This window comes from Oncorhynchus nerka, linkage group LG16, assembly GCF_034236695.1.
Source record: "Oncorhynchus nerka isolate Pitt River linkage group LG16, Oner_Uvic_2.0, whole genome shotgun sequence".
Lineage (NCBI taxonomy): Eukaryota > Metazoa > Chordata > Actinopteri > Salmoniformes > Salmonidae > Oncorhynchus > Oncorhynchus nerka.
Window position 1 is genome coordinate 34,102,438 of NC_088411.1, and position 19,473 is coordinate 34,121,910.

At 39.1% G+C, this 19,473-nt stretch overlaps 2 protein-coding genes across 2 annotated transcripts in view; one reads left to right on the forward strand and one right to left on the reverse strand.

The window, feature by feature from the left end:
- Window positions 1-8,887, forward strand: part of LOC115144398 (3-hydroxy-3-methylglutaryl-CoA lyase, cytoplasmic-like) — a 30,958-nt gene extending 22,071 nt beyond the window's left edge. The window contains exons 8-9 of the mRNA XM_029685421.2: window positions 7,394-7,519; window positions 7,792-8,887. Of these exons, the coding sequence (XP_029541281.2) occupies window positions 7,394-7,519; window positions 7,792-7,896 (231 nt within the window). The 3' untranslated portion in view covers window positions 7,897-8,887. The remainder of the gene's footprint in view (window positions 1-7,393; window positions 7,520-7,791) is intronic.
- On the reverse strand, window positions 8,298-18,668 carry gfral (GDNF family receptor alpha like). Its single transcript, XM_029685420.2, has 10 exons — window positions 18,562-18,668; window positions 17,719-17,853; window positions 16,988-17,140; window positions 14,963-15,352; window positions 11,938-12,003; window positions 11,477-11,807; window positions 11,110-11,363; window positions 10,732-10,812; window positions 10,507-10,585; window positions 8,298-10,422 (listed from the first exon to the last, which is right to left on the reverse strand). The coding sequence occupies exons 1-10, from the start codon at window positions 18,599-18,601 to the stop codon at window positions 10,356-10,358; spliced, it is 1,596 nt and encodes a 531-aa protein (XP_029541280.1). The 5' UTR covers window positions 18,602-18,668; the 3' UTR covers window positions 8,298-10,355.
- Window positions 18,669-19,473: the final 805 nt, after the last annotated feature.

The window sequence follows — 19,473 nt, forward strand, 5'->3', positions numbered from 1 at the left end:
ATTTAACTCCTGAATTAACACTATAAAAGTGGTAGGTAACACTGGCCGATTTGCTGTGTATTTCCATGCTCAGGGAATTGTACATGTTCATAGAACAGCTTTCTGTTTTGTATTTTTTTTTTTAACAACCTTTCAACACATCCTGATGTTGGGCACTTTTGACAAGGGGTGAGAAGACCCAGAGGGTGGGTAAAATTCCTTTCTGTGAATCACATAGAAATTGATTTATCACAGCTGCCCCGTGACCATTGAAAATAATAACAGGCGTGGATATTTAGCCAACCATTTGTTCTCCTCCCATCTCAACAACCTCAGTGGAAATGAAAGATTTTATCATAGACTTTTCATTACTGAGTGCCAGTAGTCCATGCCACCAACTGGGATAGAAATGAATTCCACTAACCCCTGTCAACCCCGTGTCAACTCTGCTTTTGTTCATGATAATGACATTCCATGCTCTTTGTACCTTTATTTTGGGGAGTTCTGGGGTCCTTTGTTACAAACCCACCTTGGCGGGTCAAACAATGACAAAGTATGTACTTTGTTTTTCAGGCTTGGCTGGGAAATAGATTTGATCTGACCCAACGTTTCCATGTAAACTGCAGCTGACTTGCTGAGCTATTGATAGAACTCAGTGTAGCCAGACGCTCTTGACTGAGAATTCAGACCTGTTCTTAATCATGCTTATCTCCTCTACATTAAGCAAAGCAAGACCGAGCCAAAGCTCATCGACAGTGCTTTAAACTTGTGAATCTCGCTAAATACACCACATACAAAAGTATGTGAACATCCCTTCAAATTAGTGGATTCGGCTATTTCAGCCACACCCATTGCTGACAGGTTTATAAAATACAAACCGCCTCTGGAAGCAACGTCAGCTCACAGAACTGTTCATCGTGAGCTTCATGAAATGAGTTTCCATGGCCGAGCAGCCGCAGCATGCTCTATTACTAGCCGAAGATCACTATGCGCAATGCCAAGCGTTGGCTGGAGTGGTGTAAATCTCGCCGCCATTGGACACTGGAGCAGTGGAAATACGTTCTCTAGAATGATGAATCACTCTTCACCATCTGGCAGTCCTTTGGACAAATCTGGGATTGGCGGTTGCCAGGAGAACACTACCTGCCCAAATACATAGCGCCAAATGTAAAGTTTGGTGGGAGGAATAATGGTCTGGGGCTGTTTTTCATGGTTCGGGCTAGGCCCCTTAGTTTCAGTGAAGGGAAATCTTAACGCTACAGCATACAATGACATTCTACATGGTTCTGTGATTCCAACTTTGTGGCAACAGTTTGGGGAAGTCCCTTTCCAGTTTTCAGCATGACAATGCCCTCGTGCACAAAGTGAGGTCCATACAGAAATGGTTTGTTGAGATCGGTGTGGAGGAACACAGATCCCTGAACTCAACCACATCGAACACCTTTGGGATTAATTGGAACGCTGACTGCGAGCCAGGCCTGATCGTCCAACATCAGTACTCCACCTCACTACTGCTCTTGTGGCTGAATGGAAGCAAATCCCTGCAGCAATGTTCCAACATCTAGTGGAAAGCCTTCCCAGAAGAGTGGAGACTGTTATAGTAGCAAAGGGGGACCAACTCCAAATTAATGTCCATGATCTTGGAGAGAGATGTTCGAAGAGCAGTTGTCCACATACTTTTGGTCATGTAGTGTATTTACAGAGTGGAAAGTATGAATGTTATTCTGATAATGGGTGGAAGTGTGTCAGTAAGGGTCACTATTCCATTTTGTCCAATATATCTAAATACTCCGATGAGTGTTTTCCCAGTGGTGGCTTGAGAGACCCACGAATGGGTTGTACTGTAGCTAATATCTGCTGGGTAGTGGATCTCTATCTTGGATAGAGATGTTTATGTTTACTTGTGGTGTACAAGAAACCTCCCAAAGCTTTAGATGGTCCTAGAACCAAAACATTTGGGAAGCACTGGTGACAGAGACAAAGTTGTAAATAGGATGAGGATGTTTCATAACCACGGTGATGACAAATCAAACAGGCATGTTGTCCAATAAACCTATGGTTATGAGTTAACCCATGCTATCCAGAGGACATTACATTTGAGCTGTGTAGGTGTATTGTTGAGTGTCATTAAAGTGAAGTGAGATGGACCTGTCAGTGGTAAACAACTCTGCCTATTTTCAACAAAGTGACTAAACATTTAGACAGCTTCATCCATGTGGTTTGATGGTTGATTACTAAACCCTCACTCCAAGGTCAAGGAGCAAAGTCTCTAGAATAATGAGTGTTAACATTAGTTTAATGTTAATGACTCTTCAAACGCAAGGTTGTTGACATATCAACAAAGGGAGTCATTCCCAAAGGGAGTCTCTTTTCTACAGAATTTGGAACGCTCACGTTGTGCAGTCTTAGCAAGTTTATCTTCGGTATGCATGTTTAGTGCTCTAGCTAGCTAGACTACAGCACCGCCTATGACTAATATTTAAACTTTTCCCTAAAAATGACTTCTGGAAATTTGGCAACATTGCCAACATGACAGGCTACAAGGAACTCCCATTTAATTGCCTGCTGAGGATATTAGCTTATTAGAAAAGGCCTGTGCCCCAGAGCGTGGTGCAGGAGTCAGTGTATGTGCCAGGTAACCATAGTGATGAAAGCCAGTAACTTGGTGGAAAATATACCTCTCTGTGTGCCATGAGATCAAGACAATGCTGCCCTGGGCATGGTCCCGTTAGTACACGAACACACAAAGATATGGTGCCTTATTAGAGAGTAAAACACTATCAATTAATTCACCTCAGGTCGACATGAGGTGTCTGCTGTATCTCAAGATGGAAAATATAGTTTAATATACTAAAAACCATGCATCTCAAAGTTAACTATACAAACAACAAAGGTTAGATTGGCGCAAGAATTGGTGCAACCAATGAGGCAGGTGAAATTAGTATTTCTTGAATTTAGTATGACTTACTTCTTCAGCTTACTGTACAAAACATGGTAGTCAAATGCTTTGAGTGGTTTACACTGTAACTGAGGGGTACTTTCTTTAAGAGTGAGGACTCTACTTGGCCAATGAGCGCCATGGTCCGACTAGACAATAGCAGGTTTTCATGCTTTAAGTTAGAAATGTCCCTCTTTTAATTTCTGATTAATCCATATATGTTTTTGTGTCTACCTCCCTATTACCTACACATATCAAGGAAGATGGTGTGGCTTTACAATGACAGGACAGTTTATTTATTGCTGGAAAGGGCTGTCCCAGGTTAGACATTTGTCAGCCTTGTGAGTTACCATTGAATACAATCTCCTTCAGTTCCACATTCTATGTAGAGAAATGTCAAGGCTGCGTTGGTGAAACATTGCTGCCTCAAACACTTCAATGAACATACCCTTTCTGCCCCAACTGACACACTGCCGCACTTCAAACAAACAATACTGGGCAAGAGTGTGGCAATCTCTCAAATTGTTCACTTACAGTATATTAGCCGCCTTCCGTAATCCCATATCATGTGAACAGCCCGAGTAAACTAAAGTGTATTTTGCCAGGAATGTATTGTTTTTTAAACCTCCACTGCTCACTGAATGTGGCTCTTTAACAGCCAGGCCACATCTGGTTTCTGGGCTATGAGAGGCTAATTGAACACTGGCAATTTGGACTTTCTGACCACCAGTCCCTGTGCATATTACGTCCCATAGAGCAACAGGAGTCAGACGTGTTGTTGAAAAGGATCGCTGTGCTCTTGCATTTTGTTCCACTCGGAAATGGTCCTCCGGAGACCCTTTGACCCTCTCGCAGTTAGCGGCAGAATGCGAGAGGTTTGGCACTGTAAATTACAACTCTGTGTTTACACAACAAAAAAGTCTGCCCAGTACAATATCCTGCCCTGGAGTTAACTAAGGTCTGGGAATCTTGTGCGCAGTGCACATCGGAGTAGATCACTAGGCCTTTGCCAACACAAACAGCAATTACAGGCTGCTCAGACAGCCCCTGGATAAAATACACTCTTGTCTCGGAGAAAAGGCACCAATTAGGACCATTGTTTAAAGAGCAAACCGTACTTCCATTATTATTGTTTGCTTGGGTCTGTCCCCCAGGGAGAGACGTCCTTCATGATTTAATTCTGATGTGTCCCCGTGCCACACCGGGGTCATAAGTGAGTTCATTTTATATCACCGTGGGATCCTCTGACATCTGGTTCTGCCACGGGAAGCAGGAAAACGTTAATATTCTCCTGACGGTCGCTGAGATACGTGGAAAACATTGTGAATATCTTAATCTGCGATGCCTCTGAGAGAAGGAAATAACTTTTAAAATATATTTCCTGCAATGCACAGTTTGCCATGGGGTGTATAAAAAATATTGCAGTTTTAAAGCAAGTTTTCTGCCATTTTACACATTTTGCCATGGGGCGGAAAGACATTTTTAAAAATGTAGAATAAATGTAATGCAATTCTACAAACTTTGCCATGACTTACAGTTTCTTCAGAAAGTACATAAAGCTTTGTATTCAGGACCTTCCATTTATATATTAGCCATATTTTGCAGTTTTACTTCATTGCCTTATTGCAAAAAGAATGCATGTTTTGGAATATTTTTTATTTTGTACAGGTTTCCTTCTTTTCACTCTAATTAGGTTATAATTGTGGAGTAACTACAATGTTGTTGATCCATCCTTATCCAATCGCAGCCATTGAACTCAGCAACTGTTTTAAAGTCACCAATCCCTGAGCGGTTTCCTTCCTCTCCGGCGACTGAGTTAGGAAGGACGTCTGTATCTTTGTAGTGACTGGGTGTACTGATACACCATCCAAAGTGTAATTAATTACTTCAACATGCTCAAAGGGATATTCAATGTCTGCTCTTTCAAAAATGTATGCCCACCTTCTTGGCGTGAGGCGTTGGAAAACCTCCCTAATCTTTATGGTTGAATCTGTGTTTGAAATGCACTGCTCAAATGAGAGACCTTACAGATAATTGTGTGTGTGGGGTACAGAGATGAGAGAGTCATTCACAAATCATGTTAAACACTATTATTGTACGCAGGGAGTTCATGCAACTTATTATGTGACTTGTTAAGCAGAGTTTTACTCCTGAACTTATTTAAGCTTGCCATAACAAAGGGGTTGAATGCCGTACCTCTCTTTCCTTTACTGACATTTCAGCTTTTAATTTTGTATACATTTCTTATACAAAAAAATTCAAACATAATTCCATTTTGACATTATTGAGCATTGTGTTTAGGCCAGAGATACAAAATCTGTATTTAATCCATTTTAAATGCAGTTTATAACACAACAAAAAAAGTTGTGGGTTGTGAATACTTTCTAAAGGCTCTGTATTCCAATGATCTGAGTGAAAGTGACTAACAAATTCTTCGTTGGGCCGCTTTGAGGTTAGGGCCCCTGGGCACGTGCGCTGCATGCCTGGTCGGTATTCGGACATGATTACTACAAGTTTAGATAGCTGGCTAGACTAACTTACCAATCTAAAAATTGTTAGCTGACATGGCTAATTTAATGACTCTCAGTGACTGACATAACAAGATAAAAGACTGCTGATATATAACCAGATTTCGAACTTGCACCTTGTGTATTCTACTATTCTACCTCTCAAGTTGAGATCCCGACTGATTTCCTAGAAAGTAATGTTTTTTGGGGTCATGGGCCACCTAGTGGCTGGGGGCCCTAAGCTACCTATTATGTCTCTTATGCATGGAACCGGCCCTGCTTGATTTCATAATTTGTCCCAATGAAGACAAAACCTGATGGCTTTGAGGCCTGAGGTCCTCAGAGGCATATTATATAGTAATTTCCCCCCATCCTGAAAGTAAGTGAAGCTGTGTACAAGGTTTTAACACGTGGCAGTTGATAAACTGTATAAAACTCAGGTTCTCTGTTGGAGCATATAAATCATGTTTAAAACCCAACATAACAACAACAGCATATCCCATGATTTGAGAGTTAACATCTGGGAAAACTTCTCTATGCTTCATACCGTCTTTAATGAAACGTAAATGTATTCGACAAGAATAATTAAACTTGTTTGGCGGACTGAAGATGTTTTTATGACATCAACATTTTGGACGAAACAAGCTCATGATTTTTTTTCTAAAAGGTTAAAGTTTAATGGAAGACAAATTAGCGAGGTGGGTTTAAGGCAAAAGGTTATGCGTTCATGTGTTTTTGAGGTCTTCATAACTTGGAATTGAACTGTCACTTTCAGCTGTACTTCCTGTCTCCTTTGCTTAAAGTCTGAAGGTACAACTAAGGACAACAACAAATCTGTATGCTTTTCTGCATTCTTTATACAGTGATGTTGCATTCCATATGAAAGATAAAAACATTCTTATCATGATAAAGTGGATTATTCTCCCCAAGATCACATGAGGTGGATGTTTTGTGAATGTTTAACTACGATAAGGCATTTCTTTCCTGCAACACTAGTTCAACCAAAAATCAGTGAGCCTATCCCTTGCTAAGCAACATGTTCTAGCTGTTTGGTACCGTGGTCCAACAATAAGCTCAACAATGCATCATTAATTCTCATGTGGAGGCCAGACAGTTGGTGTCGTAGGCAGTAAAAAGCATTTTCCCACAGAAAGTAGAACTCTCTCTGACAATTACTTTTATTGTGGACATTGCATGAACCAATTTGAACTCAGAGACATTAAACAAAACAAGACATACATTTTATATGTAATTATTTCTACATATGGATACATCCTATTTTTTCAGGACATGGAAAATACTGAGACATTATACTCAAAGACAGCAGAGGGTGTCTTGATGTCATTGAAATTGAGTTATTGCCCTGAATTTAAACAACCCCAGCGCTTAGTAACACACACCTTGGAATTAACCATTTACAAATGGACTGTAGGTAGAATATTAATGATTCAATGAATGTATAAAGTTATAAGTATTTGAGTTATAGACAAAAGACCCAAGAAAATATATGTGGAGAACAGTCTTGTTAAAAGTGAGTAACAATTGAGTAAAAAGTCAACAGAAATGTGTATTTTGAGACTTAAGAGGTCACAAGAGGTGGTGCAGTTTAACACACGTTACCATGAGGATCAGAAAACATGGTAAAACAATATGGAACTTTCTGCATTTACAGAGTCTGATATTACCAAAAACAAATGATGTGCCACTGGTTTAGTATGACAAAGAGGATGAGTAAGCTGAACTGTGGGGGACACCAGGCTGTGGCGCCCACTCATCTCCGAGAAATGAAGACCACAGTTATCCTAACTGTCTGTAAAACATCACCACAGCCCTGGCAGGTCACGCTGTACCAACACATACAATACAGGAGAACAGGGGACATTGTTCTACATGGGATTTTACCATCTGCTTGCTCTGTGCGTGTGGTTGCTGAATGTCTCTCCTGTGTGTGTGTGTGTGTATACCTCAGATGGGGATTTGTGCGGTGGACTCATCTGTAGCAGGTCTGGGCGGGTGCCCATATGCCCAGGGAGCCTCTGGTAACGTGTCAACAGAAGATGTTCTCTATATGCTCCATGGCATGGGCATTAAAACTGTGAGTGTTGCCTCTTACATAACCTGAAAACAGCACTTTAAAACAGCTTTGTAATCGCTAGGGAAAATACAGCTCACTCTCATTCATTTGAGAAAGCTTCAGATAGAGGATCGGCCTTGTTTACATTAGTCAAGTTTTTTGTTGTTGCATAACTGTCATGTGTATTGGTAGGCCTGCTATTTCTATTTTCACAATGGTTTATTCTGCAATGGCTCCCCCTTCTGGCAGGGTACCATTCCTGCTTCTTTGATCCCTTGTTTCTTTCATTCCAGGGAGTCGATCTCTCCAAGGTAATAGAGGCAGGTGATTTCATCTGCAAAGCCTTAAATCGCAAGACCAACTCCAAGGTAGCCCAAGCAAGAAGCAAGTCCTCGTGATTAATCTGTGCATTGATACAAGAAGAAGATAAAGACCTTTCCCTTTAGCACAGTGTTTTGTCGTGTTGATGCTGCATATAGATAGCCCATGATTCTATACAAAGTGCAATATACATACTTTTTTTAAACCACAATTGATGGCCATTTAGCAGAGGCACTTTATTAAAACGTTGTTGGACAAGGCCTACTTAAATTCAAGAAATAACGGAACTTTTTTAACCAAAAAACCTCTTCCAGTCATCACGTATAGTCTGTCTGGTAGGAGGTGAAAGATAGAGATGACTCCTCACTAAGTTGTGAAAGTTATTCATGGTGTTTCTGTGGGGGTCTCTTCCTATTCATTTCCAGCTCAGCAGGAGAGTCCTGCTGGGTTTTAAACCAGTCGATCATTGTCTCCCTCAAAATGTATTTTTCTCCCTCAAAATGTATTTTCAAGTCCTTTGCTCTATTAACATGGAAGTCTGTCTGTCTCCACATGTAAAATATTGATTTGTTTTTTCTCTCTTCAAAGCAAATGTTATTTGTCAGGTGCCAAATACAACCGATATAGACTTTACAGTGAAATGCTTGCTTACGAGCCCTTCACAACGATGCAGAGTAAAACAAATAATAGTAACACAATTCATCCTCACCAGTGCATGACCCCATTCGAAACCATATAGATGGTTGCGACTATTCATTTGATTCTGTAGAGTTAAAAGCACAGTAGGCCGCAGCTTTATGTTGACCTATTGTATGTGCAATAGTCAGAGGGGCCAAATGTATTTGACCTGGAGAAGCCTCTTAACCGTTTATTTTACTTGAAGTAGGCGTTCTGAACATACATCTCTAAGAACACCGAACAATATCATGAACTTTGTTGTATAATAAAGTATCTAACCTCCCTTCCACTAGACTGTACTCCTTTTTAAACAATATACACAAGTAAATTATTTTATTAATTTGCATTTCAATAGTAATGAATTCAGTTCAATGTGAAGTATTATGTGACAAAGTTCCATAATAATAAGAAATACATTCAATGTATGTAGTGACGTTATTCTATGGGTTCATCTTGCAATAGTAAGCGACATTTATATTATGCATTAAATAAATAGTTATTTAAAGAAGGGTGGTTCAGTAAGTCTGATTTGTTAGATAACATAAACAATAGTATCCTTTTTATATTGTAGTTGGATTGGAGGAAATATAAACAGAAAAAAACTGAAGTGTTCTGGTAAACCACTGTGAATCCAACATGTTTACTACATAAAGATAATAAAGGTTGATTAAACAAAATTGTTTACAGTTAAAGAGCTAGATTACTGTAGGTTTCAGATTACACATGACATTCTAAGCTTTCAATGTTTGCCTACAGTGCTGCCTGCATATCTAATATTTATCTAATCATCTACTGGCCCCTTCTGCCCAACCTTTCCTAAAAATCAAGGCCTAGCTTTGTTATTATCTTGTGACAATATTGTATTACTTAAATTATTATTTTACTTGAGATAAATCCAAACAATTGTAAACCTTTAAATATCTTACTGTGAGAGTATCACAGGATTAAACGCACAATAATCTTTTTGACACACATTACCAATATATTATATGAATGTAAAAAAAATACAAAATTCCCATTGTCATAAACACATCATCAATTTTGTAGACATCTGGATGAAGGTGTTGAGGTTCCAAGAAAAGGGGGCCGAAGCAATGCATCTTATCAGACTTGAGACAGGTCATAGATGTGACCTTAAACATGAACATCTGCTACATAGCAACGTTAGCCATCATATATCAACCTAATTATGCAATTCTCTAACACGTTCTGTATAGCCAGCTAGCATATTGCTAATATAATTAACTCATGTTGGTTACTGGTAATACATTGCACAGTAACATTAACATACAACAAAGATCTTGTCTTTGCTCCCTTGGAAAAACAGGATGGTTACAAGGCTGTAGAAATATATATAGATATGTTTTTCTTATAAGAAGGCTGAATCAGCTCTACAGCATTGGAGTGACAATAGAGACAAGAAAAAAAATCACTTAAAAGGGATGAGTCAATATTTGACCATCATTGCCTTGTTGACATAACCAGTTGTATAATGTCCCTTACTGACTGTGTTGTGTACCAGTTACTAGAGCGCTATCAGCTTTTTCCAGGAGTTATCACATAAACCACCCCACTGTGTTCTGACACTCAAGCTAACAAGGATAGCAGAAATTGCTTATGGCCGTACATTTGTTTAATTTCACAAAATTATCTTAAAACAGAGTCATGTTTTGACATATTAGTATAAGTAGCTAAGGAAATGTTGATCAAATAGTATTTTCAAAAAGCTGTTAGATACCAATAAATCTAAATTAGATCAGAAAATGCAGGTTCTGCATTATCAGACATATACCTTTGCGTACTGTACCATAATCATATGGATAATATATACACAGATACACGCGTTTGAGTGTCAAGGTCAGAAAATTACAACACAATTTTTATCAGGAGGGTGAAATTGAGGCTTTTTGTTCCCTTTGTGCTTCCTATGAGAAAAAAAGCAATATATCAAACAATTGTATTGTTTACACATTCTACCCTGCATCTATTATTAATGTATACTTACTTACCGTATGTGAAAAACAATCATGACTCCCAACAGTACTACTGCAACAAGCAGTATGTATGCAAAAACATTCAACAGCTGATCTGAAAAAGCAAAACACACTTTGATTTGAAGCTCTCATGGTGGATGTCAATTGATTTGACTGTCTCAATACCATTTTGAATAGACACAACAACCATTACAGTGGTGACATTTAGCATGACTGTTGAAGGATAACTTAAAACATTACCACTCAACCATTCGTATCCTGATTCTGATTCAGTCATTGGAGGTGGCACATAAGGAGTACTTTCTTTCTTCACTGGTGACACTGAAATACATTTTAAAAACAGTTAGGTTTTCAGCCACTTAAAAAAAAAAATCAGAAACACAAACTATTTGCCCCACTCCCCCCACTGACTTTGCTGATAACTAAGTACATTTTCTCTCAACAATAAAGTTATCTTAAGATGAATAGACTAATGTAAGTGGCTCTGCATAAGAGTGTCTGCTAAATGACTAAAATGTCAAATTTAAATGTAATAAACACATCCATTGGGGAAAAAACTTCACCGTATAAATGATCCAATAAGTAGTGTTGTAGTTAATGACTGTGGACGTGACTCACTAAAATGCGTTCGGTTGTGAAGTACTTCACGCATCATGTTGCACTTGTATAGGTCTTTGCTGTGAAGTCCACCACATGTACAGGGATGCTGAAGTGTTGTTCCCATGGTAGCAATCAAAGCCATTCTGCACTTTGCATCACCTCCAAGAATAAGAGCAGGATCCAGAAGACTAGTGCATTCATCCATAGCAAAATCACTGCATGGTGTGTCTTCAGTGTCCCAGCAGTTTGATAGGAGAGCTTCTAAACGGTTCCTGTTCATTTATATTTATATAATAAATCATACAGCAAAAAGACCCAGGCAGGCACTACAATGTCTACATGAAAACATCAGCAAAATGTTGTATCACGATTGTCCAATACAAACCTGCAGAGCGCCTCCCCCAGGCAGTTGTCAAAGATTTCGAGACAGATTTGGGTCCTGGCCTCCTCCAAATGTTCTCCACATGTGCCACTGTGCAGACCCTCCTTCATATGCAGACAGTCCGGATCGCCTGGGTCACATTCACAGAGGACGAACATCTCTGCGATGTTGTATGGCAGACCAGCGTAGAGCTGTTGAGTGACCTGTCGACAGTGAGTGCTGTTGCATTGCTTTGCCAAACACGTCTGCACAAGAGGAACCATCTGCCTGTTGCAGACATCATCATGGAGGCAGATTGTCATCTGTTGCAAACAGGACCCATCAATGTCATGAACTGAAAAATAAGGTTCCCGAGTCAATTATACTGTTTATAGCCCAAACTACAATATTTCCAGTAACATAAATAGTTATAATCGTCTAACTGTGTTCTAAATGTATGAACACGAGGACAACAAATTCATTACCGTATTCTTTCAGACTGCTACTTTTCCAATCCACAGTTGAACTCTTCTTCTGTTGTGCTATATGGACTTAGATCATCAAAGAGAATAATGCATTGCACACAGACTTATACACAACGCCCACAGACCACAATACCCTGCTATGTGCGGATAGTATGCATCCTCTTCCCATAAAGAATGTTCTACCATATAGCCAGTTATGCAGGGTTAAATTAATCTGTGGCCACCAGACAGATTTGACAGCAATGCTAAAAAAAAAAGACAGATCAATTCAAAATGAGAGGCTACAAGGACAAAACTCTTGATGCTGCAATGATGGAAATATCTCAAAAACCAAGAGAGGAATTACTAAAAACTCAGCCAAAGAAGAAAAACAACGCAACTGTCTTTTGCACCAAGTACACCAAGAGTTCAGAGAAAATGAAAGCAATCCTGAAAAAGCACGGGCATATTCTGCAATTAGACAACAAAAATATCGCACACCTCTTCAAGGAACCCCCAATGGTGGTCTATAAGTGTGGTCGCAATATTGGAGATAGTTTGGTGAGATCTGACATACCCCCTGAGCCCACTCAGATACTCTTGACACCCATTCCATGCGCACAGTGTAATAGCACTATAAAAACATCCTTCTTCAGACACCCACATACAGGTTGAAAAATCCCTGTGAGGTTTATCATCTCATGCAAGACCAAGGGAGTAATCTATCTCATCACCTGTTCATGTGGAAAAGCCTACGTAGGACAAACAAAAAGACAATTAAAACAACACATAGCTGAACACGGCAGCTCAATCAGGTGTACGAACATTGACTATCCAGTAGCAGCTCACTTTGTTGAAGCTAACCATCCAATCTCCTCCCTCAAATACACTGGCATTGAGCATGTTGCTCTACCAAGGAGAGGTAGTAACATTGAGATTCTACTACTACAAAGGGAGGCTTACTGGATATCCTATCTAAAATATTGACCCCTAGTTGTCTGAATATTGACTTTGATCTCAGGCCCTTCTTATGAACAAGTCTTATAAATGTATATATTATTTCTACGGCTTATTAGCGTAACCTAATATGTTCACCCTGTTGATGATGCTTATTATTCATTATGGTTGAACCAAAAGATTACATGTAACAAATATGAAATGAAATGTGAAACAATTAAATATGTGAAATTGAATTAAACAATCATTTATGTTGATGCTAACATGATGTAAAATATTGAATGATGTTTCTATATGAGAACAATAGCCTAATATATTTAATATGCCATAATCTATTGTTTTTGAACAGTTTCAGTAGTTCATTCTAATGAACTTAATCACTATGACTCACCCCTCACTATTGTCATTGGTTGCACTAATTGCACTGTTTGTCTACATAACCTGGTTCAAGTATTCATGACATTACTCTGAAGAAGGCACAGTGATGCTGAAACATTGGTAAATACCCAATAAATTACTGCTAGTTTATATATGGAGTGTGCGACTTTATTTTGAGAGCTTATAGTTTATTCGCCGTTAATCAGGACCTCCATACAAACACATTTTTCTGGGTGTGCGCCAGCTCATGTTTTTAATTGTGCAATGTGGGTGGGACAAAGATTCAAGAACAATATAAATCCAGACACTTATACAGTACCAGTCACAGTACCAGTCACAGTACCAGTCACAGTAACAGTCACAGTACCAGTCACAGTACCAGTCAAGAGTTTGGACTCACATTCCAGGGTTTTTCTTTCTTTTGACTTTTTTCTACATAGTAGAATAATAGTGAAGACATCAGTTAATAGTGAAAACATCAGTTGTGTTGTGACATGGTAGGGTTGGTATACAGAAGATAACTCTATTTGATAAAATACCAAGTCCATATTTTGGCAAGAACAGCTCAAATAAGCAAAGCGAAACGACAGTCCATCATTACTTTAAGACATGAAGGTCAGTCAACTTTCAAGAACTTTGAAAGTTTCTTCAAGTGCAGTCGCAAAAACGATCGAGAGCTATCATGAAAATGTCTCTCGTGAAGCCCGCCACAGGAAAGGAAGACCCAGAGTTACCTCTGCTGTAGAGGATAAGTTCATTAGAGGTAACTGCACCTCAGATTGCAGCCCAAATAAATGCTTTACAGACACATGTCAACATCGACTGTTCAGAGGACACTGTGTGAATCAAGCCTTCATGGTCAAATTGCTGCAAAGAAACCACTACTAAAGGACACCAATAAGAAGAGACTTGCTTGGGCCAAGAAAAAGATGAGCAATGGACAATTTGAGATTTTTGGTTCCAACCCCAGTGTGCAGAGTAAGTGAACGGATGATCTCCGCATGTGTAGTTTCCGCCATGAAGCATGGAGGAGGAGATGTGATAGTGTGGGAGTGCTTTGCTGGTGACACTGTCAGTGATTTATTTAGAATTCAAGGCACACTTAATCAGCATGGCAATCACTTCTTTCTCCAGCGATACGCCATCCCATCTTGTTTGCGCTTATTGGGACAATCGTTTGTTTTCAACAGGACAATGACCCAACACACCTCCAGGCTGTGTAAGGGCTATTTGACCAAGAAGGAGAGTGATGGAGTGCTGCATAAGATGGCTTCCACAATCGCCTGATCTCAACCCAATTGAGATGGTTTGGGATGAGTTGGATTGCAGAGTGAAGGAAAAGCAGCCAACAAGTGCTCAGCATATGTGGGAACTCCAAGTCTGTTGGAAAAGCATTAAACATGAAACTGGTTGAGAGAATGCCTAGAGTGTGCAAAGCGGTAATCAAGGCAAAGGGTGGCTACTTTGAAGAATCTCAAATATATTTTGATTTGTTTAGCACTTTTTTGGTTACTACATGATTCCATATGTGTTATGTCATATTTTTTTTGATGTCTTCACTATTATTCTACAATGTAGAAAATACTCAAGAAAAACCCTTGAATGAGTAGATATGTCAAACTTTTGACTGGTACTGTACCTATGTCCATTTTAAAAGTAAATAAAAGTTAATAAATACCCTGTAAATTACAGGAGATAAAATTTGTCTTACCAGTTAACTTCTTTCTTGTATTTGACCTGTCCTTTAAATCATGTAGACCCGTTGAAGCCAATGCCTCCAGTGCATTCTGAATGCAGGAGTTGTTGTTCACGACACTCCATATCCCTTGGCACTTTCTTCTGCTCAGTGCGCATGTACAATTAGACAGAGAGGTGCTCTGGAGTTCCATCCACAATGACAGACAGTGGCGCTGAGAGCTTGGAGAGTTGCACTGTTTTTTTCCTTTCTGGCATGAGTCCTTCAACTTCTTATACACTAATGCACAGTGGTGGGACTTCTGGCAACTATGAAGAGCAGAGAGACAGCTATCTCTGGTGGTTATTGGTTGTTCCTTCATAGGATTCCAGCGGGGTCTAACAGAGCTGCTCAGGGCTTGACCATCTACAAATACAGATGCATTGCAATGTAAAAAGGACATGTAATGTACAGTTGAAGTCAGAAGTTTACATACACTTAGGTTGAAGTCATTAAAACTCGTTTTTCAACCACAAGTCAGTTAGAACATCTACTTTGTGCATGACACAAGTCATTTTTCCAACAATTGCTTACAGGCAGATTATTTAACTTATAATACACTGTATCACAATTCCAGTGGGTCAGAAGTTTATATACACTAAGTTGACTGTGCCTTTAAACAGCTTGGAAAATTCCAGAAAATGATGTCAGCAAGGAAGAAGCCACTGCTCCAAAACCGTCAAAAAAATCCAGACGACTGTTTGCAATTGCACATGGGGACAAAGATCGTACTTTTTGAAGAAATGTCCTCTGGTCTGATGAAACAAAAATAGAACTGTTTGGCCATAACGACCATCGTTCTGTTCGGGGTAAAAAGGGGGAGGCTTGCAAGCCGAAGAACACCATCCCAACCGTGAAGAACGGGGGTGGCAGTATCATGTTGTGGGGGTGCTTTGCTGCAGGTGGGACTGGTGCACTTCACAAAATAGATGGCATCATGAGGTAGGAAAATTATGTGGATATATTGAAGTAACATCTCAAGACATCAGTCAGGAAGTTAAAGCTTGGTCGCAAATGGGTCTTCCAAATGGACAATGACCCAAAGCATAATTCCAAAGTCGTGGCAAAATGGCTTAAGGACAACAAAGTCAAGTTATAGTAATGGCCATCACAAAGCCCTGACCTCAATCCTATAGAACATTTGTGGGCAGAATTGAAAAAGCGTGTGTGAGCAAGGAGACCTACAAACCTGATTCAGTTACACCAGCTCTGTCAGGAGGAATGGGACAAAATTCACCCAATTTATTGTGGGAAACTTGTGGAAGGCTACCCGAAACGTTTGACCCAAGTTAAACAATTTAAAGGCAATGCTACCAAATACTAATTGAGTGTATGTTAACTTCTGACCCACTGAGAAATTGATGAAAGTAATAAAAGCTGAAATGAATCATTGTCTCTATTATTCTGACATTTCACATTCTTAAAATAAAGTGGATATCCTAACTGACCTAAGGCAGTGAATTTTTACTAGGATTAAATGTCAGAAATGATGAAAAACGGAGTTTAAATGTATTTGGCTAAGGTGTATGTAAACTTCCGACTTAAAGTGTTTGTGTGTGCAGTACCAGTCAAAAGTTTGGAGCACCAGTCAACTGTATGTATCACCAAAGGAGAGTTACATTTACCGTACTAGGTTTGCTTCATTTTGTTCTTAATTGATTCCTTACTAAGAATACTAGTGTTGATAGGACAACTAAAAACTACATGTACAGATAGATGTAGGATGTTAATTTTAGCCAGTTTGCTAAAACAGGAAAATAATCCAGCAGCAACAGGAAATGTGAATTATTATGTGGATTATAATTAAGGGAGTTTTTTGTTGGGGTTGATAAATGTATCTTATGGGAAATTAAGTCTGAAATTTTAAAGTGGAAATAAGCCTTTTTAAACCTCAAATAGACTACAAGTTTTAATTTCCTGCAATTGCAGGAAAGTTCTTCTGCAACAGGGTGAACAAATGAAGATCCTACATCTGTACTATGTATGAGAGAATGGGTGCACCTGTCTCAGGGAGGCATTGTGAAGTGAGTAGTTCCAGAGAGGTACAGGGCTCCTCCCATGCACACAGACACCCTCTCACTGTAGGATATTGGTCAAGAATGGAGTGGATGGTCATGTTACAGACCTTTGAGACTTTTATTTGGCAACTTCCATCTGGATTCGAGCACAAAGGAGAAGAGGTAGATAAACAGGATTTTCAAAGGCCGTTAAATAGATGCACATTGGCACTGATATGTATTCTGTTCAACAGGTGTTTTTTTTTCAAGGCTGGGCTACCCCCTACCATGTAATTGGCCAAATGAATTGTTTGATTATCTCAGAATAAACACAAAGAATTTCTGGGCAGGTTTGTTGTAGCTTTGTGGGACTCCAAAGACGGACATGTAAATATCCAATCCATTTCCCACAATAATGTAGCCTACAGCTCCCAGAATTACAGTCATTGAGGTTCTATTTGTCCTCTCGTTGAGACAACAACATCATCTGCTCTAGGCAATAGCAGGTGTGAAATCCATTTTCCACACAAGACTATAGGCTTGAGGCTATTGCTTTAGTAGTATTAGGTTTCCTCAATATCACACAGGGGTGGAATCGAACATTATCTCTACTGTAATTGAATTTATGTTCCATGGCTCTTGATAGTATTTTATTCACTCAAAGAATGGCAATATGGTTAAGTCCCAGTAATTAAATAAAACAGATTACATCTCTTGCAGCAAAAAAATGTTTACCTTTAGGATGACATATGTTTCTGAGAGAGGATTTCTCACAGAAAGCCGACTCTGATATGCATGCCTCCATAAAGGCAAAACAGCCTGTGGATCTGGATGAAATCTTGATGCTGGTCATCTGGTAAACAAGAACTACTGGAAGATATTTACAAAAAAAAGTTTGAATACAACAACTTTAAAGTAATTGAACTATTCTCCAATGTTTTGGTAGATAGAACACCTTCCCCATCCTTCTCTTATGAGTGGATTTCACACTGAGTAAACTGCAAAGTAGGCTACTGCTTGAAATTGAATACAAAACTTCAGTCCTTATGTTCCCCTTTAAACTACCCACTGGGCACAGACCTCAGTTCAAGGTCCAGTTTTTATTTACATTTTGTTGAGTTGTTAATTCAATGCAAAATCAACAAACAAACAAAATCACAAGTTCATTGGATTTAGGTTAAAAGTTGGGTAAAAACATTTTTTAAAGGACTGCAAATTCAATCAGTTTTCCACGATCATTCAGCATCGTCACATAGATGTTTTTGGTTGAAGTAGCGTGGAAACAGCGTTGATTAAACCAGTAGATTGTGTAGTATTATTTCAACCAAGTTCATTTAGGCTGCCAATTCACTCATTTATTTGGCAAATGAAAATACTAAACATATGGATATTATCATAACTCTATTTAACTTGACCACTTTTTCTACTTACTCTACATTGGGGAGCTACGGTCTATCTTTATAGGTCAGGTATCACAGCAGTGGTAGTAAAGGAAAGCTTTCCTTTAATCACATGCTTGAGGCTCGATAAAAAGAAGCTAAACATACACCAAATTACCGGTAGACTTTATATACTCACCAATTACCGTCGCGGTTTTCACACCTGTCGTTCGCTGCATGGTAACACCTTCCCTTTCGGTTGGTACCTCTTCAAGTGGACAGTTCCGATCTTTGCAGCTGCGATTGCCCCGGTGCGTATCAATCGCTATGACGTCAGTTGAAAGGTAACCAGATTTGCAGGTGGGATCTAGGCTAAGTACTTACACCTCTGAAACTACGATTAGCTAAACAGATAAGTGAATGCAAGTTTGAGGTGCGGCTGATTGCATGCTCATAAAGTAAACATTTCATGCCCTTGTTATTCATGCAGCACTGGGTTATCAAATAAAATAACTTGGTAACTTTTATCTTGAATCTTCAGGGAGTAATGCAAATTCATTCTAATGAAATATGTTAAAAGTTGTCAAACTCATGGTGATTGACAGTCAATGAAAGATGTTAAGGACAGGGTGGAATACATACACCACTAATAAATTAGTTGTATAACTAAACACATAGCAATGTCTCCAGGTTGCTTTTATCAATGTTATGATTAGTGGATAAGGACAGTGATGGTCAGTAAGAGGTGGGTGTATTCATCCATTTAAATAATAGCCTATTCTACCTGGTTAGTCAATCATGGTAAAGTTCATACTTAACCACAGGAGGTTGGTGGCACCTTAATTGTGGTAAACGGGCTCGTGTTAATGACTGGTTAATTCACTGGCGTTAATGAAGTAATTGAAATACCCTAAATAGTATTTGGACCCAGGTCTGATGAATACAAGGTCAAAGTTGATACATAATATGTTGTTTTACAAGAAGCACAGCAAACAAACAATGATAAATGTTTAAAATGTTTACCTTCAAACAGATCAAAAACAACAATCACTTACATGACCAGATACATTTTTAGGGGAAACTGCTTAACATACTTTTTAAAAAGTACATG